A 22,767-nucleotide genomic window follows, 5' to 3' on the forward strand; every position below is an offset into this window, starting at 1 on the left:
ATATTCACAGACACATCACATCACACACAGCAGTGGAGTTGATGAAATTTATGGTAAGTAATGCACTTGAGCATGCACCCAGCCATGTTTGAACGCCAATTGACATTGAACCAGTGTCTGCGGAGTCGTGTCTCGTACGTTTAGCGATTCGATTGCGGCTGCTGTATAAATGAAGATTAATTGCCGCAAATATTGCATGGCAATAGCGAGGAGCAAAGCCGAAAATGAAAATAAAATTATAGGAAAATTGATTGTTTATGATCACCATTAAAATGCTCTGCGGCTTGGGAAACATGTCAACTTTTTGGGTTAAATCTTAATTGTAATCTTTTTTGCCGTTGCTTTTAATTAGTTCTTAATTTTTAAAGGGTGTTAATAACTAACTGATTAATTAATTAAAAGGTAAGCTTAAATAAAATGAAATTCTTTTGTTGCAATTTAAAATTTTTGAATTTTTTTTCTTTTATTTATTTTTATTTTTTATAAATATATTTAATTCACTAAATATTCTCACACCGCTGGATAATGTGTACCATAAATTACATACTTCACTTAACACCGCCAAGCGGCAAGACTTCAAAATTCTTCAAAATAATAATTAAGAAAAATTCAACAACAAATTGCACGGCCGGCGCAAAATAAAAAAAAATGCTTAGAATTTAGCATGGAAATAGTAAACTTGTAAGACAAATGGCAAGGCGTTTCGTGGCCAAATGTGCTATGTGCGCTGGCAATTAATGATGCAGCCATGGCTCAGCAGTTTGCAAGTGGTGCGGTGGCGTATGCGCGATGTTCCCAGGCCGGCGCACATTGCGTATCCGCCGAGTGCGCCGCCGTACTTGAGACTTTTTCAAACCAGACAACCAAAGCCGCATTGTGCCGACATGAAGTGCAGTTCTCAACCTTCCTTTGGGAGCTCGGATCGTCGTTGGGTCGTTGGATTGTTGAATTGGTAGATCGACTGGAGTTGGAGGGATGGCAGGCTGCTGACTCAGCCGAAGTTTCCGCCTTGGAGTAGCTATAAAAACATGCCTCTGTTCTGGGTTAGCTCATCAGTGGTGTTGAGCCTCCAGCAGCGTTTGCACAGCGGATCTAAGTCGATCCATTCTACTTTGATTTTTTTTTTGGATTTTTTTCGAGTGATATTTAAGGATGCGTCGCGCTTTGATCCTTGTTTTTGTGTGCGGTCTAATGATCGCCTTTGCCTCGGCCGGTTTGCTGGGCGGAGGAGGCGGTGGTGGCTACGGCGGTGGTAGTGGCGGTGGCGGTGGTGGTGGATACGGCGGTGGCGGAGGCGGCGGACAAGGAGGCTGGCAGAAAAACGGAGGAGGCGGCGGTGGCGGCCAAGGTAAGTGTAATTATTTGAACCAATACTTCCAGTACCTCAGCACTTGTTGATCTTTTATAGTATATGCAACATTTCCTTCACCCTCATTATAACTATAAAAATGATACAACACTTTTAAAATTTCATCCTTTTTCATCTTGTTAACTCTTTTGAAAGCTTGCAAAGACGCATTCATTATTAGTATGATTATTAACTTGATCAAAAATTACTTTGTTTGGCCTTTTATCAATTAAGGTCTTTCACATTACAATTGTTAATTATCATAAATATAAATGTATAATTTCTTTTTATTAAAATATGTAAATTTCAATAGATAAAATGTATGACAATATATGAAACTTATAATTGACTCTAAAATAATGTACCCAAACTTATATACTGTAAATGTTGTTATTTTTCTACTTATTTTTAAATTTATTTAGGTGGACATGGAGGCGGTGGACAAGGAGGCTGGCAGAAGAATGGAGGAGGCGGTGGAGGCGGTCATGGAGGTGGTGGACAGGGAGGCTATGGAGGTGGCAATCAAGGTAATTGTATTACATTACAAAAAACATATATAAATGTTAATACACCGATTTAAAATTCTAGGTGGCCACGGAAAGGGAGGTGGACAAGGAGGCTATGGCGGTGGCCATGGAGGCGGTGGCCATGGTGGTGGTGGCCATGGAGGTGGCAGCAAGTCCCTGGCCGGAAACCGCGGCAGTTCCGTGTCCTGGCAGGGCGGCAATGGAGGCAACAACAAGCACGGAGGCGGGGGTGGAGGGGGCGGTGGCCTTTACGGAGGCGGTGGCGGCGGAGGTGGTGGCAACAAGCACGGCGGTGGTTGGTAATTGCCCCACCAAGAGCGCCTAATCCGCCGACATGTGTTCCATGGCGTAGAGATAGAGACAACCCCCTGGATCTTTCCGTTCTACTCAACCAGAAGCCCTTCTATTTCTGCTATTACTATTTTTTGTACTAATAAAAATATTTTATGCATTTTGTATATGCTTTGTTTTCTTTTTTAAAAAACCAAACCAAAAGGCGAAATTTTTATTTTCGCTTCGGTTTCTAAAATGATGTTTCAAGCTTTAATATTTGATTTTTTTTCTTCTGTAAATTCTTTTAAAGGGATATATTTTTGACATACATTTAAAAAAATATATCTTTAAGACCCTAAAAATGAAAACCAAATCTTTTTTTCAAATTTAAAGCTAAACTATATCCAAGGCACAATTAATTGTGCGTAACAATTTTACGAATAATAGGTTTGTTAGTTTTACTAGCATAAAGAATTCCACCTATAAATAACAAACACAAAATATCCAAAATACAAAATATCCAAACCTTTTAGATGACGATTTTGCTGTATTTTCCCTAAACGTTAAAGAAATAGAACAAATATTAATGTAAATGTACATGGCACAATCTAAATCTAAATCATTGTCTTTTTTTGCACTTTCGGTTTTAGTAAGCAATAAGATTGTTCCGTTTTTTTGACATGAGCTTAAAAAATAATCTTGCTATTCATTTAAAAGGTCTTTGAAGTAATATTGGATAATATAAACCACTTACCCTCGAAACGAAAAACACTGATCAAAGTTACATTCTCGTAAGATTTATTCACATATTTAGATACACAAAAAAAAAGGTTGATTAAGTTTAGGGCAGAGAAATGTTATATACAAGTTGAGTAGTGGAATCGCCGCGTCGCCGGTTTGCCTCGGTTCTATGTGGTCACTTATTCGGGATTTGTTTACCAGCTCCAGCCGCCGCTTCCGCCGGAGGACCAGCCGCCTCCACTGCCACCACCGCCGCCAGAGGACCAGCCGCTGCTGATCTTGCTGGGCCAGGCGGAGGATCCGCCGCCGGAGGACCAACCGCCGGAGCCACCGCCGCTCTTCCAGCCACCGCCTCCAGATCCTCCAGATGACCAGCCACCTCCTCCTCCGCCGCCGCCGCTCTTCCAACCGCTGCTCAGGCTACTCAAAGCCTGCGATTTCCATCCCGAGAGACTGGACAGGGCACTGGATAATCCCGAACTGCCACCGGACTTCCAGCCAGAGGATCCACCGGAACTGGGCCAGCCAGAGGATCCGCCGCCGGAGGACCAGCCACTGGAACCACCGCCGCTCTTCCAGCCGCCGCCTCCCGAGCCACCAGATGACCAGCCGCCTCCACCGCCGCTCTTCCAGCCACCCGATCCTGATCCGCCCGAGGACCAACCGCCGCCGCCGCCGCCACTGGAGGGCCAGCTGCTAATGATGACCTTGCTGCCTCCTCCCAATCCGCCACCGGAGGACCAACCACCGCCGCCTCCGCCACCGCTGCTCCAGCCATGTGGTTTGCCCTGGGCCACTATGCAACCCAGCACCACCAGCAGACCGAGAAGGCCAAGTCGTCGCGTTGTCATCGTGGTTTGCATCTCCGCAGCTGCCGTGCACTAACTAATGCCCCACTGCAGCCACTCTCGGCTATTTATACCCATCCAAGATTCTGAGCCACAGAGCCACTGAGCCACTGAGCCACAGCTTCGCCACAGCAACTGCCTCGTGTAATCAGATGTAATTGCCAAAACTGCCAGCGATCAGCTCACAATGGCCAGTGGTTGGGCTGGGTGGTTCGGAGTGGTTCGGGGTGGTTCGGAGTGGGTCGGGGTGGCTCAACTCACCTCAGCACTGGGGGCTCATTATGCCAACTCCAACTTTCGATTTCGTACGCTTTGTGGGCCCACGTAGGTCTACTGTTCTGCGCCCTGCAAACGCCTCCAGATGGAGCACCACCTGACTGCACTTGCCAGGGAGCACTGGGCTACAACTGGTCCAAGGCGTTCGGGATAAGGGATAAAATCAGCAGAAATAGGGAAACATAGTTTTCAATTCACTTATAAATAGGTCTTAAAGTAAGCAACGAAATAAATAGCATCGTCTTTCGTTTATTTAGAATTCTATGTTGTTAAAATATATTGTTGCATATTTTACGACACCTTTATTAAGTTGATTTGAAACAATAGTGATTTCTGTAGTAATTATTAAAATATGACTAAATGATGATAGTTCAATGTCATCAAAGTCATCACAAAAATTACATGGTAAGTTACTAATATCTAGTTTCTAAACAGCTAACTGAATATTTTTATTAAATTAGTTTTGGAAATTGAAATTAATTGCTAAATATTTTTAGTATTTTTGCAAAGAAAAATAGTAATTAATAATTATTGATAAGATTATTTGGTAAGCTTTTTTTTAAAATTTCTAAGTTTACTTATACAATTAATTTGTGGACTAGTGTATCCCAGTTGAACTGATACCGCATCATGATCATCGATCTATTGGCTCTCCATTTTTATGTGGCAACCGCAAAGTACTTAATTGAGTTCGCCTGCCGGCGTTTGGATGGCAATATATAGAGCCAGGGACCGATATCTGGCGATCGGTTCTTTATGCCTGCCCATTATTCAGAATGGCGATGGCGATGGCTATAGCGATACAGATACAGATGGAATTGGAATTGGAATTGCAGATCGCCCATTGCAGATGGAGGTGTGCGATGGAGGCAGCTGCGTGTTTGGCTTCGACTACCGTGCTGCGGTTGCACATAATTCGTGCTGTCTGGCAAATCGGGTCGCCGGCAAATCAATCAATCAATCAGGGGCTTGGGTCCAATTGTTCGGGGGCAACTTATGAGTTGACACAGAACCCATCACGCGAGATTGACGGGCCTCACCAGAAGGTGTCTCACCGAATCAGATTCTATTGTATTTTCATTATTCCAAAGATGCAGATCATTTCGTTTCGTCATTAACATAAATTATAACAACAAAGAATGCAAGTTGAAGTTTTTATACCCTCTAAGTTATGACAAAAATTTATTAGTTAATTAAACTAATCTTCTATTATTTTCTGGCAATGAAAAATGGATATACATACATTATAATAATGGCAAAATAATACACAGAATTTAAATGGCTATGTTGTTTTTGAAACTTTGTTAACTACTTCAAAATAACAATATACATTTTATGGGTAGATTGATTAATAACAATTATTATATTAATTTCATGCAGACAAGAACTTTTGTAAAACTCATTAATCGTGTAATATATTTAACAAATAAATTCGATAATAGCCAATATAAATGCATAAGTCCTGATGACCCATAAATCTTTCTTATAGTTAAATGACTAAAATAACCATTATAAGCAAAGAAAAGTTTTTTAATAAATTATTGTGATATATTGGGATATACACTTGGCAAAAAAAAAGATCCCCTTCTTTTAATACAAAATCTATATTCATAAATTAGTTCTCTAGCCCAAAGAGGAGAATGAATATTTTCTACAAATTAAAATCGGCCTAGCTTGTCCCCAAAATGCTAATTACACACGGCTGATCGAAAACCAATTCTAGAACCGAACCACTTGAACCTTTTGGCTTTTGCACGTTTCCACCGCTGGCCGCATTTTAATTCATGGGCGGCATAAAACTCAAATTTGGGTCTTTTGTGCGATCAACTGCCAGTCGCTTTTTCAGACGGAATGATCGATGGCTGGAAAACAATAAAATGCACTTTTTGCTTGCGCAAGTGGTGCAGCACAAAAAAAAAGTGGTAAATCAGTCTAAGTACCTGTCCCATTACCTGGCATTCGTTCCACTGGCAGGTGATGACCTCAACCATTGGCCATTGGGTCAGAGCAGGAAGCCAAAGTGATCCGCCAACCGTCAACCGGTTCCAACCCCAATCAACCAAAAACAGACTCAATTAAAAATGGAAATTCTTTTCGTGTATATTGCATAAATTCTAACAATCAAATACCTCTAAAAAAATAAAAAAAAAATATTAAAACCTAAGCTGCTTGGCTTTTTGGTTGGCAGTTTGAACTATTTGTGGTTGGTCCCAAAGCTGTTGTCTACCAGCCCTTCTTCCAGCCGCCAGACTGACCGCCACCGGAGGACCAGCCGCCGGACTGGGCACCGGAGTAGCCACCGGAGTAGCCGCCGGAGTAGCCACCAGATTGGCCGCCGGAGTAGCCGCCAGATTGGCCGCCGGAGTAGCCCTCGCTGATGACCTTCACGATGACCACCTTCTCCACGGGAGCAGAGTATCCACCACCGCCGGAGTATCCACCGCCGCCGGAGTATCCACCACCGCCGGAGTATCCTCCGCCGCCGGAGTATCCACCGCCGTTGGAGTAGCCACCGGAGTATCCACCGCCGCCGCCGCCTCCTCCGCCGAGCTTTCCGCCGAGGCCGCCGCTCAGACCGCCCAGGCCGCCGCCCAATCCTCCACCGAGACCGCCCAGCTTGCTCTGCAGCAGCTGTCCAATGCCGCCGGCTCCACCGCCACCGCCTCCTCCTCCACCGCCGCCAAGAAGACCGCCCAGGGAGGCCTGGCCAACGGACAGGATGGCGGCAAGGATCACCAGGATGCAGGCAAAGGGTTTCATCTTGAGTGGCTTCTAAAGTGGTTACGAACGGTTGCGAACAGCTGACCAAACTAATTCCATCGGCGGCCAGAGCACGCACCTTTATACCCCCGAAAAAATCGATGGACCGATCCGATTGAGATGAGGGGCCCAATTAGAAGCCATTGACGAGCAGAGCGTTTTCGCTGCGATTTCATAATAACCCACATTCGGTTATGCTCGTTTATGCGGCGGTTCTTTTGTTTGCCTATGCTAATCCGTGCGCATGCGCGGCTCACTTCGCATGAGGAACCGCTTCTCCTCCAGTTTGCACACTGGGTTGGGGGTGCTAAGTCGCTGCTGGAGTTGGGAAATCTATTGACAACATCAACTACGCCTTGATGAGAAGGCCACACAATTGTGCTTATCAAAAAATGACACCAAATATGGCTTTTAAGCTCATTATTATACATATGTCCGACTGGATTGGTGCTAAAATTGATGGAATTTTTTATTAAGTAGTTTAAAACAGGTAAATATTTACCTATTACATGGGGGATTTTTTTGTTTTACATATTTAATATTAAACACTTCTTGGCATTACATAATTTCTTATTGTTTAAATAGGATTTTTTTGTAAGAAAGTTGTTCTTTAAAATTTTCCTTCTTTTACAACATACAATTTTACTTTTTCAATCATTTGAATCATTTAATAGATACCCCAGTAAATTTAGCCAAACATTTTTTAGAGCTGAAACCACTGTGTCAATCGCCGAAAGTCAAACAAATTATCAGCATTTAATCACCGCGACTGGCGGCGGGCAACAATGGGCCGACAATCAACATTTATATCAATGTTTTGTCAGTTGGCCAGCAGAGAGTATTGGCCAAAAGCAGAAGCAGAAGCAGTCGAAGTGTCAAACTGATGAATGATGAAATCGTGAGTTCTGCTCCAAGGTTCAGACTTAAAGGAAGGCGGGGCAGGGGGGAAACTAAGTCATCTTCCTGCTTTGGCCAAGAACCATCGACTCGTTGCTCGGAGGCCTAATCAAGTGATCTGGGGTACACAATACCCATACCCATACCCATACCCATACCCATACCCATAGCCATAGCCAGATCTATAACCACATCTCCCATAGCCCATCATCGCCTATTAATACGTGGAACCGGTTGGCCGATTCTATTTCTATGCTTCAGTTTGGCATATATTTGCATAGTGGCTCGGCGGATATGGCAGATTGCCTGGGAATTTTTCGTAAGACCCCTAGTGGTCGGTACTAACCCGAAAGATAAACACTCTTCAGAAAACTCTCCCACAAGTCCATGGGTTCAATGCACTCCTCTAGCACACGCCTCGGATATTGGATACAAAAAAAGATATACACAAAAAGTTCTTCTTCTTTTTTTTGCAAATTCATTATAGAGTTTTGCATTTACATACTCGTTCTTGGGTTCATGCATATTCATAATCGTATTATTCGATTATAATTCAAGCTGTAAGCTATCGATCCGACAACAGATCGACAGCATTCGATGGGTTACTTATCAATAAAGTGGAAAACAAGTTGGCCAAGCGCACAAAGAAGTAGCAATCTAAAAAGTGCTCTTCTGGGTCTTAAAAAGATGAGTGATGGACACTTTGGATGCTAGGAAATATCAATTTTAATTGGATTTCCTAAGTACTTTATTAGTTTTGTAATAAAAAATATGGTAAATTTCGTATCAACGAATAGAATCTCACTATTACTGTCACTGTTATTTATTTAGATTTAAGATTTGTATAGCTATTGAATATGAAATATGATTATCGATGAAAATTAAATAGCACTCAAATTAACTAACAAGTTAATTATTAAATTTTAATGTATATGATAGCCTTTAGTGACCTTTATCTAAGCAATACGGAATTCCCTAATTAAAAAGGATTAACTTAATTCTCAAACAAATAGGAAAAATATTTTATAAAAGGCATATATATAATATAAATATGATGTTTAATTTTATATTCTTACAACATTGTTTTTATACTATTTGTCTATGCAAAACAAAGTTTTACGTTTCTAAATTAAGAAATTACAAGCTGCTGTAAGTTCCGTCTTAATATATACTTAATACATAAATGTGTTTTTCGGACTCGTTTCTGGTTTGCTCATTAACCCACTGAGACCAGGTCAGATTGTACTACCGACTTAATGTCCAGCCTATTGTTAAAACTAGATGCGAATGTGGCATATAGTATATAGTATATCTGCCTAACAATGTCGGCTATATTACTGGGCTGTAATGACCGAACCTACAAAACTATTTCCCATCACTTCGCCTTCGTGCGGCTGAAGGCTTACAATAAAAAAAACATCAGAATCAACATATTTAATTAAGAGTTATGTACCCAAACGAAATTACCAGTGCAAAAGTAAACACAAAGTCAAATATGGATAATACGAAAAGTGAACGGAGTTAATGCTGTTGTTTGAGAAGAACTATGGGTAGAGTCATCCTCACCTTAGATGGGAGGGCATTACGACTGAAATTGATGACACTCATAAATAAGTTGGTAATATGTAATGATAATAACTAATATTGTACCGACATTAATTTCATTCCAAGCGAATTGCAAGCTTGCATAGAGTAGTGCTCGTGCCATTGCATTTGCCTTTTTATTGCTAACCCATCAGACACATAAATAACCATCGCACATCGCTATATGCTTTGTATATTCTTTCTACATATCTATTATATATAGCAATAATTTTATCAACTCGGACATATGCAAAAAGCAAATTAATGGCAGGCAGACTCATATAAATATAAGCTAATTACACTGCTGTGCCAGATCGTCGGCAATGGGGTCGTAAAGCATCGATATTTAATTGCAGGCTAATCGATGGCATTCTCCCATCAATCTCGGAAAGCGGCTTAGGGGTTGGGACTCATGGGAACCATGATGAGTTCATCAAATCCACAATGATTCCGTTCTTAAAAACTTAAGAAATAATTTATAAGGATATGACATGAGTAATAAAATAAAACACTCAGTACTTAAATATTTATTTTATAAAATTTTATAAAAATCTTATAAATCTCCTTATAATTTAAGCATTTTAATATAAACTTATGTAAAAATAATAATAATAATTACTTACATGCTAGCGCAATTCAGGAAGTACTTGAAATGTAACTTCCATTAAAACAGTTTAATTATTCCTTTACCGATTAAAATGCCCAAGGCATTAAGAATATAAAAAGTAGCAATGAATTATTTGAGTTTCATTGACCAAATTGGTTTCAAATAAATTTCGTAATCAAAGACATTCCGCAGCGATAATCTTTAAAATGTGCATCAAGAGTTTGTCAAATACCTGAGACCATAAGACCAAAAACCAGTTTAAAAAAATGCAAAAACTAAAACAAGTTAGCACACACGCTCGCATAATTTGTTCAAATTGGTGTAAATAAAAGTGAGATGGCCATTTGTTTATAAACAAACATGCGAATCGTAATGCGTTTGTCCAAGGCTTTATGGTAACCGAAAACCAAACACCCAAACCAAAAACGCACATGGCAAATTCAGTCGAGACTCGACGACGCCGCAACTTCATGATTATCGAATCAAAGACAAAGGTAGACAAAGAAAATCGGTGGATTCAAAGCCAAACAACGATTGCCAGCGGAAGTAAAACAAAACGAAATACACAAAAAAAACTGAAAAGCAAAGAAGCCGATTTTCATATGTATAAATCAATGACAGCCAATAAACTGTTTAACTTCATGTTAAGCACACACACTTGAATTAAGTTTTTATTTTATGGGCTGGTGTCAAGGATTGGCATTAACACCTCAAGTTCTCCTCCCTGACCTCAAAAATTCAGCCAGTTGTCATTTATTTCAAATCCTTTGACGCTAACTTAATATTTCTTAAGTTTTTCCCTTAATTAACTTTCGCTTTCGGCGGCACCGGCTTTAAATGAACTTGAACTTCAGCAATCCACTCGCAAGGGCAGGGCGTAAAGAGCAAAGTTGTAAACTGGATTAGTTTCTTCGTTTGCGAGCTAACGAAAGACTTAGGCAACGAACTTTGTGACAGCGCCATCTAGTGCTCAATATAAATGTTTATTGTACGAAAAAGCTGTACTGTAGCAGTAGGTATCTTTGAAGGTGGCAAAGCTTACACATAAGAAAAGACGATTGCAAAAGTTTCTAGTCTCTTGCATTTAAACTGAGATCGCAAACGTTATAGAAACTGACGAAAAGCCGGACATGGCTGAAAATCCGGAAAAACCCTGGGAAATATTTGTGGAATGTTGGAATGTCATACATCCTTGAATTCGTTATAAAACTTCCAATCAAATGGTATAATCAGAAAAAAAATTTAAAAAAAATATTTTTTTCGCAAAAACTTATGAGGGTATCCCTTAGAAAAAATATTTTGGCGAAAATCCGGAAAAAACAGCAAAATTTTTCGGTTTTTGAATTCAAACTCTGGTAAATAGTTGTCGAATGTGGGAATGTCATACATCCTTGAATTCGTTATAAAATTTACAATCAAGTAAAAAAAAGAAATTTCATAAAAAATGCGTTAGAAGCTACTTATTAAAATTCTAAGACGCCCTACAAAGATATGAAAATATTAATGATGATTAGCTTTAAAGCTTATTGTAGTTCGCAACCACTAAAACTTCAGTTAAAAGCAAAGTCAAGCACCTATTTGTTGTAAACGAAAGACTTAGACAAAAAACTTTGTTTTACATTAGCATTTTATTGGTCAGCTTCGGTTGCACAGATTTGTTAACAGATATATTGGGTCCATTAATCGTTCCACCAGCCAGCACCACCACGGGAGCCACCACCATAGGCAGCACCACCAGCACCACCGGCACCACCAGCACTGGAAGCGTGGTTAACCGTGTAATCGAACTCGGCGGGGTTGCCCCAGGCGTTGGCCCCTCCAGCTCCTCCAGCTCCACGACCAGCTCCGGCTCCCTGCCAGCCACCGGCACCGCGTCCGCCGCCATAAGATCCAGCACCACCGCCATAAGATCCGGCACCACCGCCATAAGATCCGGCACCACCACCGTAAGCAGCTGCTCCACCGCCGTAGGAAGCCTTAGCACCGCCGCCGTAAGAGGAAAGTCCAGCACCACCGCCATAGGAGGCAGCTCCACCGCCGAGGCCACCAGCTCCGTAGGCACCGCCGCCGCCAGCCGAGCCACCGCCAATGTGGACCTTAGTGTTGCCCTGCGACTGGGAGACGTGGGACACCAGACCAGCTCCAATGGCCGGGCGGCCACCGAAGCCACCGGCGCCACCACCGCGTCCTCCGCCGGGCAGGTAGCCACCGCCTGCACCACCGCCGGCACCACCGCGGAAGCCACCAGCATTGGCCAGAGCCAGAGAAGCCAACAAGCAGACAAATACCTGAAAACAAAGATTAATTTTTAAAAATTAGTTCAAGAACATCCTTGAGGCTCCTTCAATTCTTACCTTCATTCTGGAAGTAAAGATTATTAGATTTGAGATTCTAATCGAAGCTGAGATCCAATGGTTTATGATGTCTTTGGGCCAAGAAACAGCTGAATTTATAGTCCAAATCCTATGGATCTTCTGTGGCTAATGATCTGTTCAAGAAAACAACAAACAAACAAAAAAAAAGAGGAAAAAAACAAAATCAATTTCAGTTTTCAAAAACCCAAACATCAATTTGCTCCGCTCAATCATTAGATTCTGCAGCCCTCTGAACTCATCTTTATCTTTAGCTTTTCGGATGCTGCTCTTCGCTTTGTTTTCCTTGGCTTTAATTAAAAGTCACAATTTAATGGTACGGCGGCAATTTGCCCTCGGGCTTCCGATTGCCCAATCTCCGCCAAGCTGGGTGGCTTAAAAGCCCGAAAAGTGGACGCAGTGCGTCCAGTTTATGCCCATGCTGCTGCGTGGGCGCTTCGCCCACTCCCGGCTGCTCCTTCATACATATTTTTTTTTCGTTTATGTTTTTTTGAAAGTGAACGAATTTTGTTATGCAAGCAACAATGCAGCAATGCAACTCATCAACTTGACAGAAGTAAAGTGCAAATCTTGCAAACCAAAAATGCTGTGCATGGGAAATATTTGAAATGGGGAAGCCAAATATTTTGGCATCCTACGGCAACAAAAAAGCTATTTAATTTCACCTGCAAAGTCATCTTTAATAGCCTAGTTCCTTGAGTGTTTTTTTCGGTGAAGGCTTATATAATGATGACAAGAAAGGAAAGATAACTTCGGGAGAAGCCGAACATTACAAACACCAAAGTTATGGCATTTCCAATCGTTTAGTTATATGGCAGCTATAGGATATAGTCGGCCGATCCCGACCGTTCCGACTTATATACTGCGTGCAAAGGAAAGAAGGGTGTGTGCAAAGTTTCAATTCGATATCTTAAAAACTGAGAGACTAGTTTGCGTAGAAATAGACAGACGGCCAGACGGACATGCTTATATCAACTCAAGACGCGATCCTGATCAAGAATATATATAATTTATAGGGTCGGACATGTCTCCATCACTTGCACACTTTTGACCAAAATTATTAAATTAAATCTGCATTTAACATTTTCATTTTAGCGTTGACCGACTTTTTGACCCATTTTCATGTTGGTTATTTCTAAGTTTCCGATGAGTTGCCCAAAGGTGACCCACAGGACTCCTAGATTCCATAACTTTACCAAATATAATCCGATTTCAAAGTGGCATACCTCTAAAGACTTGTGGTTGGATTCTCTAAAAATCTGCATTCAAATTTTTCAATTTAACGTTGATCAAATTTTTGACCCATTTTCATGTTAGTTATTTCTAATTTTCCGATGTCTTGTAATAGAGTGACTCAAAATTCGACTTCTAGAGTCCATAACTTAACCAAATTTAATCCGATTCCAAAGTGGCATACTTCTAAAGACTCGTGATTCGATTCTCTAAAAATCTGTATTCAAAATTTTCAATTTAACGTTGATCAAATTTTTGACCCATTTTCATGTTAGTTATTTCTAATTTTCCGATGTGTTGTAATAGAGTGACCCAAAATTGGACTTCTAGAGTCCATAACTTTGCCAAATTTAATCCGATTTTAAAGTGGCATACCTCTAAAGACTCGTGATTCGATTCTCTAAAAATCTGCATTCAACATTTTTGATTTAACGTTGATCAAATTTTTGACCCATTTTCATGTCAGTTATTTCTAATTTTCCGATGTTTTGTAATAGAGTGAACCAAAATTGGTCTTCGAGAGTCCATAACTTAACCAAATTTAATCCGATTCTAAAGTGGCATACCTCTAAAGACTTGTGATTTCATTCTCTAAAAATCTGCATTCAAAATTTTCAATTTAACGTTTATCAAATTTTTGACCCATTTTCATGTTAGTTATTTCTAATTTTCCAATGTCTTGTAAAAAGAGTGACTCAAAACTAGACTTATAGATTCCATAACTTTACCAAATTTAATCCGATTTCAAAGTGGCTTACCTCTAAAGACTTGTGGTTGGATTATCTAAAAATCTGCATTCAAAATTTTCATTTTAGCGTTGACTTTACAAACACCAAAGCTATGGCATTTCCGATCAATCAGTTATATGGCGGCTATAGGATATAGTCGGCCGATCCTTATGAAATTTGGTAGGTCGGATAAATTGGCCAAATATAAAACCCATAGAAAATCCCAACTAATTAACCTTACAAACTTATCAATAGAAGATTGAATACGATTATTAAAAACATATTTTATAAGCGCACTTGAACAATATTTATCCATTATTCAAATTAGGCTAATGAGCTTATAAAGTAATCGACTAATCGCTTTTTGAATGGATTCATTGAATTAGTAAAATCCAGTGGAACTGTAAGCAGCTAATGATGAAGTGCGTCTGTCCATAAAACGTTATCACTAATGGGACAACTTAGCAATAGAGATTTATGCGAGGAAACTCGCACGGAAGCCAACAGTTTGGTTCATAGATCACCTGCTATGTAGGGTATTCAAAGTGGTGGACTGCGATCTCTGCTGCCGCTCTTTCTCTTGCTTCTCAGCCGGAGAAAGCCTCTCTCCGGGCCATTTTCTTGGCTCTCACCCGCTCTCTGTTTGATTTGCCGGCCTTCGCTCTTTGGGATAATTTCGGGCTTCGTTGGTGCCGCTGCAGATTTGGCCAAATCATTCCGTTGCCAACGTTGTAACTGGAAAACGTGTTTGCCGGATCGTCGGCGTCGCGTCGTCGTCTTCGCAGTTTTCCTCCCGTTTTCCGTTTTTCGATTTCCTTCGCGACTCGTGCATTTTTCCAGTGATTAATAGCCCTTCCATTATCGGCAAAACTCATCCTCTTCCCCGAACATCCATCTTAATGTGCGTGCCAACTTGTGTTGTTTTGTTTGTTTTTTCCTGTTCATTTGTCATAATTGGCAGCCTATCGAAAAAGTTAATTAAAAAGTACAAAGCAAGATTGATATGTTGTGCTTAAGTTGAGGAATATTGCCAAAAAAGGAATACATCTACAGCTTGAAACTAAATAATACATAAATATCATTTAACGGTGAGTCAGAAAATAAAAATCCTACATGAGAATAATATATAAATACGATTGACTTAAAAATTTGAAAAATCACAACGTATTTATTAAATGCAATTATGTAAAAGGAAAATGCAAATGGAATTATATTAACAACGATTCGATAATTTAATGTTCGTTTTTGCATACACAATAAAATGGTGATTCCAATAAAACAAAACACGCGACTTACTGTAAAAATAAAATGATCAAAACTCAAGAGGCAAAAAATGCAAATGCAAACAATGATGCGAAAAGTGAAATAAAACAATCTTCCAAATATATTTTTGCATACATAAATAAATGCAGATCGTTAAAATTGTTAAATAATAATTTTGCAGACACAGATCGTAAGCAGACATTATAGATTTTTACCAAAAATCATGCAATATTTATTAGCATATAAGTAACTTAATTACAAGCAAGTTGGCAGCATAATCATTAAGGCCTGCACATTTAGAATGATCAATCTGGCCACAAAAAGAAAATCCCCATCTCAATTAAAAACCACTATTTATGGACTTTAGTCTTTCACTAGTTTGGTTTTTGGGTCTTACTTTATAAGTGCGCATTAGTCGAACTTAAGTTGAGGCTAGATTTAGTGGTGCGCAGTTTTCATTCGTCTAGCAAACTGTTCATGGTCTATTAATTGCCGAAGCAGCTCATTTTCTTTTATGCATCAAGATGCGCACATACATATTAAGGTTTTTTATTTTTTATGGCCTCATGGGCATTATAAATTATATTTATTAAAAATCGGAGAAGATCTCGTGCCAATGCCCTGTGGTGTTGCTTAGAAATTTTCCTCGATTACGATTACGATTGACGATTGAAACCGAAACTGCGATTAGGGCAATTCCCTACGCAATTCACCATGAACCATGAGCCGTGGCAGAACAAAAGACTGAGGCAACAAACTTGACTGCGCTTGCGGTTTCTGCGGCGGGATGAAGTATGGTGATGGGTATGGCTATGGGATTGGATGGGATCGGATTGGATGGGTTGGATAAGTGGGCGCGGGTAAGGTGACAGCGAAACCTCGCCATGTGCATTCAGCTGGATGACTTTCACCCTGCCGCAGCCGCTCCAACTTCTAAGTGGCATTGCTAATAAGCCACAGGGAATTGTTATTTGCTTTTTTGTCGCTGCACTTGTCGTGGGTTCCTATCGCACCAAGAGGGTAGCAGGGGGTATGCCCAGCAGGTGTTTTATTGCGCCACCAGCTGATGAAAATTCTTGGAATTTTATAGAGCTTCCCATACTGTTAGTAGTCGGTTTAACAAGAAAAATGAAATCCCACATAATAAGATGTGGTAATTTGTATGTAGTCATTTCAATTCTACCATTCTTATTTATAGAACCTTACTTTCTATTCCATCTAATGATCTTAATATAAATATTATTCGAATTGATAATTTTCCCATTACACTTATCTTCATGTATTATAGCAAAATAATTCTTATTGGCTTAATCTACATTTTCAAATAAAAATTAAATTACAATAACTTTGAGAATTTGATTGGCTTGGATGTCATCATTTTTGCTTTAAAGGACTTTAGAGATTTTTAAACTTTGTGAATGTACAACTAATATCTTTCGAACGAAATCGTTCAGTTAACCCCACTGTTTAACCCTGAGCATCGAAGGGTCTAACCTTCCGGCGACGGCATTTCCATTTGGGCGACTCGCTCACTCGGAAAACCATCGCGGTGGCTCTCGCATCCACGTCCACATCCACGTCCACATCTACGCTGAAATGATATTAATTGCCCCGCACACTTACCGTGGAGTGGGTACTTAGGTGACTTTCATTGTCTTGACGGCGGTGGCTTATTATGCGGCAGGTGGGTTTTTTTTCTTCTTTTTTTTTATGCCCCACACACATGTGTGTGACTTTGACTGCAGCTCCAGTTTAATCACACTTTTAACTCCGTTTCACATAATACTAATTTCATAATTTGCACCACCCGACCAAGCAACGCACCACCACCGCAGTTGGCTGCTGCATTTTCACTTTTACACATCGGTCGGCAGTGTGATTAAAGTAAAGTAAAGTAAATCTCGCCCGTTCGTTTTGCATAAGTGTAGTTTTTTTTATTTTGTCGATGGGAAATCTGCCCGGGAAGTACTTCTCAGAATCCCGTGGATTCCCGCGGATTGGCACCCAACTAGAAACTTGAGAGCGCTGTCCTAGGCGTTGACATGCCTCGTAGGCAATCCGCAGCTAGCGGATCATAATTGCTGGTAGATGGGTAGGTAGCCCACATCACCGGTAGGCCGAGAAGCTGGAGGAGATCGGGATGGGAATGGGGATGGGGATGGGGATGGGGACTGTGTTCCTCCTCGAGAAGCAACAGCCATCGTGTAAAACAGCGACGCAGCCATGATCATGATCATGATCAAGTTGTAGCTGTTGATGTGGTGCTAACCTCGCCGCGGGTCCAATAACTTCCTCAAGAACTCTGTGTGGGTTGAACACAAGTAAACAAGTAAACAAACTAAGAAGTTAAAAATGTGATTCTGCAATGTCGATAAATCGGTAAGCAATTGGATTGATGATCATAGCACCATCTTTACTATGTGCTTCAACAAATTCAAAATACTCGAATATTTTGGTCGTTTTGAAACATTTGTAAAATAAAATTATTTATTATTTCTTAGGATATAAATTTATGTAAGTTTTGTGCCCTTGCAGAACCCAAAATGATGGAATTCGAAATACAAAGATAATTGACTTAACAAGTATAACATGTTATGTTTATATTATAAGCTTTTATTAAGACATCGTTTGTAATGAAATGGAAGTTCTAATACTTTACGTAGAGAAACAATAAAACAAAAGTTCTAAAATAAACACATCGTAGAGCATTTGGCGATTCGCATAGCCATTAATCATAATAGCCCCATCTCAAAGCCCTCCCCTTGGGATGTCGTTGGTTGTCTTGCGGTTGGCAGTTGTGCATCTTTGTATCTTGTATCTGTCGGCGAATGAAATAGCACGTACCATATAATCAGGCGGGCAACCCAAAAACAGTGGAAATAAGAGCCAGCAAATAAGAAACGGCAACCGCCACAAATCAGTGACTAAGAATGAAAGTTGGCCTGCACTTGAATAATACAAAAAGCCCCCTCCTCCCCCCCCCACACTTCCCACCATTCCCAGCGTTTGGAGGTCTTTTGTCAACGTGAAAATATCTATCTATTTATTGCCGAACTCATCATTTCCCACTGGTCCCCAGTCTTGAGCGGACAATTATCATAATTATCAATGCACTTTTCACACTTTCCATGCTCTCTAGCCGCCGTTTTGTGGCATTTGTCACAGAAATTATGCATAAATTTCCGCGCCTGCTCGCTTTCGAATTGGAATCGCTTAGTCTTGGTCTTGTCCGGGGTTCCATTGTTACACTTCCAGCCAATTTCGATTCTATGGCCCATTGTCAACCCTTCACCTTCCGCGGAATGGAGTCAAATGGCCGGTAAGCCCCATAAATTTCGGGGGCCCCAAAACGGCAACGGAACAATGACAAATCGATGACGGCGTCAACAAATAAATATTGTGCGACATTTATAAACAAATTTGTTTGGTTTCGTTTCTTTGCCGCCTTTATCCAAACGTAATTGTGTGGCTGGAAAGTGAAACCATCGTTAATAAATAAGCCCCAACATTCCAATAACTCAGCACAATGGCTGTTTTGAACTGGAAAACCTGTAACTTTCGAACGCATTTCGATGCCACACATAAGACGATTAGTCCAAGATCAAACTGGGGAACAGTTTTCGGAAATTATACAATTTATATAACACTCGTTGGCCGATTAATTGCCGTCTAAGCGGATTGGGATCAAAAATTAACCTCACAGATCTGAATATTTTTAATCCGATTTAAGCGCTATATTCACTGCATTTGGGAAAAACAAACTATCACTGCGAAAGAAAAATATTTGATGCGTTTTGCAGAATCAAACCTAATGGAAAAGTAAAAGTTAGATATTATCAAATTTATCATCGCAATATTCTATGTCTTATTTATCAATTTTTATTTATTAAAAGAAAAGTAGTTTGTATTATAATAAGGTAAATCACCTTGAATATAATTTATAGTCGTTAACAAATTCAAACAATAGATACACAAATATGTTTTTTATTTATATTGTTGTTAACTGAAGCGTTAAAAGAAAGTGTATATTTGTCTTTGTCATTTAAATATTTAGTTATTCATTTTTTAGCCACGTCTCCAAATCCCAAGTTATTTTCCCCCGTGGGATTTAGTTGGATAAGCAAATAACAGCTGACCCAGAATATGCCTTTTAGGAACATTCATCACTGTCTGTCAAAATACCATATTTATCCTGAATTTTTCCCATTTTCCTGTGTACATCGTGAAATTGCAAATACGAAAAGAAATGCGCAAATACGATTGTATAAACAGACGGGGTGAATTAAAACTTAAGAGATTAAAGGGGTATATATTATGGATAGCTTCGCATAATCATGACAAGCAATTCGTGCCTGGGACTAATCCAGCTTTTTATTCGTGCACCGGAATCCGATGACCTTTTCACTGGATGGGGGGCAGGTGGGGATTGGGTGGATTGGAGTGGAGTCGAGTGCCTGGCAAGCGGAGAAGCTTGACCAGACAACCTGTCACATCTCAATTGGCGCTTGACCAAAGCCGAGGCTCTTGACATCAGACTATGCAACAAGTGGCTGCTCGAGAGTGTTGCTGCTGTGCATTTTCTTCATGTTACTGATCTACACTCACAAAAATGAACCATCAAAATGACACACTCGTCATCTTTTTGACTTCAATCTTTGCTTTCCTCAATATAAACAAGATATTGTTATATTGAGAAGTTAAATAGTTCTGGAAAAAATATTTTTTCAATAATTACCTTTATTACTTGTAAAAAAAATCTAGTAAACATTTTATTGCTTGCGAATTAGTTTTTTAATATTTAAGGCAACTTTTAATTTAATATAAAAACATGGTAGTGTTTATAAAACACATATTTATCTGATCGGTGATTTCGAAAAAGGCAATTTTTGCTGAGTGAAGATAGTCGGGCTATTGCTGTTGTCCAAATTTTTCTGTTGCCGTTGGAGAGTGTCTGATATTGCAGATGTTGCTGGTGTTGCTGATGTTGCTGATGTTGCTGTTGTGCTGGCCATGTTATCGCTGATGTTGCCACTGATTGGCGCCGTTGTTGCCACGCCTCCGGCCATCCATTGCTGCATTGCTGTGGCAATTTCTCGCCTCGGCTTACATAAATAAAGATATAAACGTGGATTATTAGTTTTCGGGAACTGCCGAATATTTGCCATGGAAATGGCAACACTTTATGGCACTTTAATGACCGCAAAAAGAAATGGCAAAATATTCGGCCCGTCATTAGGCTGTTGTGACAAACGAAACAAAAGGCAGGCGTTACACCATATTCGAATCGTGCATAAATAAAGATAGATCCGCATAAATATACAAATATTGATTGATTGTGGCATCGACTTCCGGGGGTCACAACCTGACCAGATTTCCGGCTCCTGCTGTTCATGTTGCTGGTTGCTGCTGGCTCAAGTTGCTAGTTGCTAGTTGCTGGTGGCCTATGTTGCTGCTGCTGTTGGCCATGGCCAAATGCGAATCACGATCGTTGCTCGTTTTGCCATCACTTCACTCTCGTTTTGGCTTTTACTTTTCGGTGCCCCCAAAGACTCGCACATGACTTCACTTTTACCGCAGTTAAGCTTCGTCATGGGTCGCTTATATTCCCTACAGCCCCCCTTTCTATCAAACTTTAATAAAAAGTTTCATTAAAACAAAGATACATTTACTATATAAATAGATTTAAAGACATAAAAAGAATTTACAGTGACCAAACGTGCTTAAATTGAACATTATTGTATAATAATATAATTGCTTAATTTGAATTTCAAGTTTAAATGAATTACCTTTAGGAAATTGAAGTATAGATTATTATTGTTTAATTAGTAAAATTCAAAGGAATAATTTCGTGAAATTATATTTAGATAATAAATCGATTAAAAAGTGTTCAGAAGATTATAGCATATTTTCAGATTTCAGTTATGAAGGTTATTCAATGAGACGGGAAAATTAAATATAAAAATGAAGATGACAGCATGAGCATTTTTGTTTAAATTGAAATTGCTGGTCAGCTTCTCACAAATCGTCGTTAAAAAAGCGCACAACAAAGCCAAGCGTTTTAATGACATAATTAGGCGTTTTATTTTGGAAAGGTGTTGCTCTCGACAAAATCCCCGAGAAATTCGAGGTGTCCGGGGCAACTTCGAATGCCAAATGCCACCCAGTCCGACTTGGTTCCCTCGGTAGCGGCGGGTCACCGCCCAGCCTGATTGATTTGACCCCGCCAAAGGGGCAGACTTTCACTGGCGTGATCTCTGGGCCCCTTCGTCCAATCCCTCCCGACTGCCAGTATGTACATATTTATGATAATACCCCCGTTTGGTATTCGGAATGTTGAATTCCGAATTTGGAATTTGGAATTTGGAATTACCGAAATGCATTCCGTGCTGCAGCACAGTTGATGTCTGGGATTATTGCAGATGTGCGATTATGTGAGATGATGTCATCTCTGGGAGCCCGAGCCCTGGGCCATGGGATCATCGAGCATGGATCGCGGGCCATTGGGAGCAGCGCAGATCTGGCGGCGACTTCTCTGCGAAATCAATTTGGTGTAATTATGTAACTGTAACTGGCGGCCCCAAAAGACAGGCGTTCGCCGCTCCAACCATCATCGGATCATCAATCAGTCGAGGGCCCGTCATTAGCTCACATTTCGTCGCCTAACTGCGATGCGATCCGATGCGATGCTGCTTGGCGGGATCGAGTTTTCATCTCTTGGCAAGATGGTGTTCTAGCCTAATCCTCCGTTGGATGGCTAAGAAACACGTTTATAAGGTTTTGAGAAAGCCAACAAATTTTGCGCATTATATACGCATTATTTAAGGTGGAAGCCACAACTGAGAGACTAACTGTTTTATACAGCAACATTTCTAAGTTAGCCATCCCTATCACTTTCTGGTTGATTTTGCAAATTTTTTTGCCGATTTTCGCATTTATCATCATGTTTTTTTCGGTAGAATGCCAGTAATTTGGAATTTAATTACGAGATCAACATTATTTGCATTGCTATCGTAAAAATACTGAGCGAAAAATCATTGAAAATTGCATTTTTGACATTTCACATTTTTCATAAGGGGGTTACTTATAATTTTGTTGAAAAATTTTCCAAAAAAATCTGTGAATGCAATGTGATTGGAAATTTTGTTACGAGTTCAACAAGGTATGTCATTCCATTATGGAACCATTATTTGCATTGCTATCGTAAAAAAATGTGTCAAAAATAAAAATGTCTAGGTTTGAATGCCAATCGATTAGAAATTTCATAACGATTTAAACGAGGTATGACACTCCATATTTTGACACTCCATTTT

The 22,767-nt window shown here is 40.1% G+C and overlaps 5 protein-coding genes across 5 annotated transcripts in view; 2 read left to right on the top strand and 3 right to left on the bottom strand.

The window, feature by feature from the left end:
• Positions 1–1,152: 1,152 nt before the first annotated feature.
• Positions 1,153–2,178, top strand: LOC108045209 (glycine-rich protein DOT1). The gene is made up of 3 exons (XM_017124436.1): positions 1,153–1,348; positions 1,771–1,875; positions 1,937–2,178. Exons 1-3 carry the CDS (start codon positions 1,153–1,155, stop codon positions 2,176–2,178), a joined length of 543 nt encoding a protein of 180 aa, XP_016979925.1.
• A 745-nt stretch (positions 2,179–2,923) lies between these two features.
• On the bottom strand, positions 2,924–3,752 carry LOC108045204 (loricrin). Its single transcript, XM_017124432.1, has one exon. It carries the CDS (start codon positions 3,750–3,752, stop codon positions 3,084–3,086), a length of 669 nt encoding a protein of 222 aa, XP_016979921.1. The 3' UTR covers positions 2,924–3,083.
• Positions 3,753–6,126: 2,374 nt separating this feature from the next.
• Positions 6,127–6,809, bottom strand: LOC108045205 (ctenidin-3). Its single transcript, XM_017124433.2, has one exon. It carries the CDS (start codon positions 6,771–6,773, stop codon positions 6,237–6,239), a length of 537 nt encoding a protein of 178 aa, XP_016979922.1. The 5' UTR covers positions 6,774–6,809; the 3' UTR covers positions 6,127–6,236.
• A 4,731-nt stretch (positions 6,810–11,540) lies between these two features.
• LOC108045183 (glycine-rich cell wall structural protein 1.0) lies at positions 11,541–16,973 on the bottom strand. The gene is made up of 3 exons (XM_017124409.1): positions 16,952–16,973; positions 12,216–12,286; positions 11,541–12,149 (listed from the first exon to the last, which is right to left on the bottom strand). Exons 1-3 carry the CDS (start codon positions 16,971–16,973, stop codon positions 11,541–11,543), a joined length of 702 nt encoding a protein of 233 aa, XP_016979898.1.
• LOC108045226 (uncharacterized protein DDB_G0283357) overlaps positions 14,929–22,767 on the top strand; it is a 53,677-nt gene continuing 45,838 nt past the window's right edge. Inside the window, exon 1 of the mRNA XM_017124473.2 lies at positions 14,929–15,282. The gene's annotated coding sequence lies outside the window, so the exon portion shown is untranslated. The remainder of the gene's footprint in view (positions 15,283–22,767) is intronic.

Source organism: Drosophila rhopaloa, unplaced genomic scaffold, assembly GCF_018152115.1.
Source record: "Drosophila rhopaloa isolate 14029-0021.01 unplaced genomic scaffold, ASM1815211v1 contig_3, whole genome shotgun sequence".
In the NCBI taxonomy this organism is placed as follows: domain Eukaryota; kingdom Metazoa; phylum Arthropoda; class Insecta; order Diptera; family Drosophilidae; genus Drosophila; species Drosophila rhopaloa.

Coding starts and splice junctions, on each gene's coding strand:
- LOC108045209 (XM_017124436.1), top strand. CDS start 1,153: ATGCGTCGCGCTTTGATCCTTGTTTTTGTGTGCGGTCTAATGATCGCC. Junction 1,349..1,770: donor AGGCGGCGGTGGCGGCCAAG/GTAAGTGTAATT, acceptor AAATTTATTTAG/GTGGACATGGAGGCGGTGGA. Junction 1,876..1,936: donor CTATGGAGGTGGCAATCAAG/GTAATTGTATTA, acceptor TTAAAATTCTAG/GTGGCCACGGAAAGGGAGGT.
- LOC108045183 (XM_017124409.1), bottom strand. CDS start 16,973: ATGGAAATGCCGTCGCCGGAAG. Junction 12,287..16,951: donor GGAAATGCCGTCGCCGGAAG/GTTAGACCCTTC, acceptor CTTGGCCCAAAG/ACATCATAAACCATTGGATC. Junction 12,150..12,215: donor TCTTTACTTCCAGAATGAAG/GTAAGAATTGAA, acceptor CTTTGTTTTCAG/GTATTTGTCTGCTTGTTGGC.
- LOC108045205 (XM_017124433.2), bottom strand. CDS start 6,773: ATGAAACCCTTTGCCTGCATCCTGGTGATCCTTGCCGCCATCCTGTCC.
- LOC108045204 (XM_017124432.1), bottom strand. CDS start 3,752: ATGCAAACCACGATGACAACGCGACGACTTGGCCTTCTCGGTCTGCTG.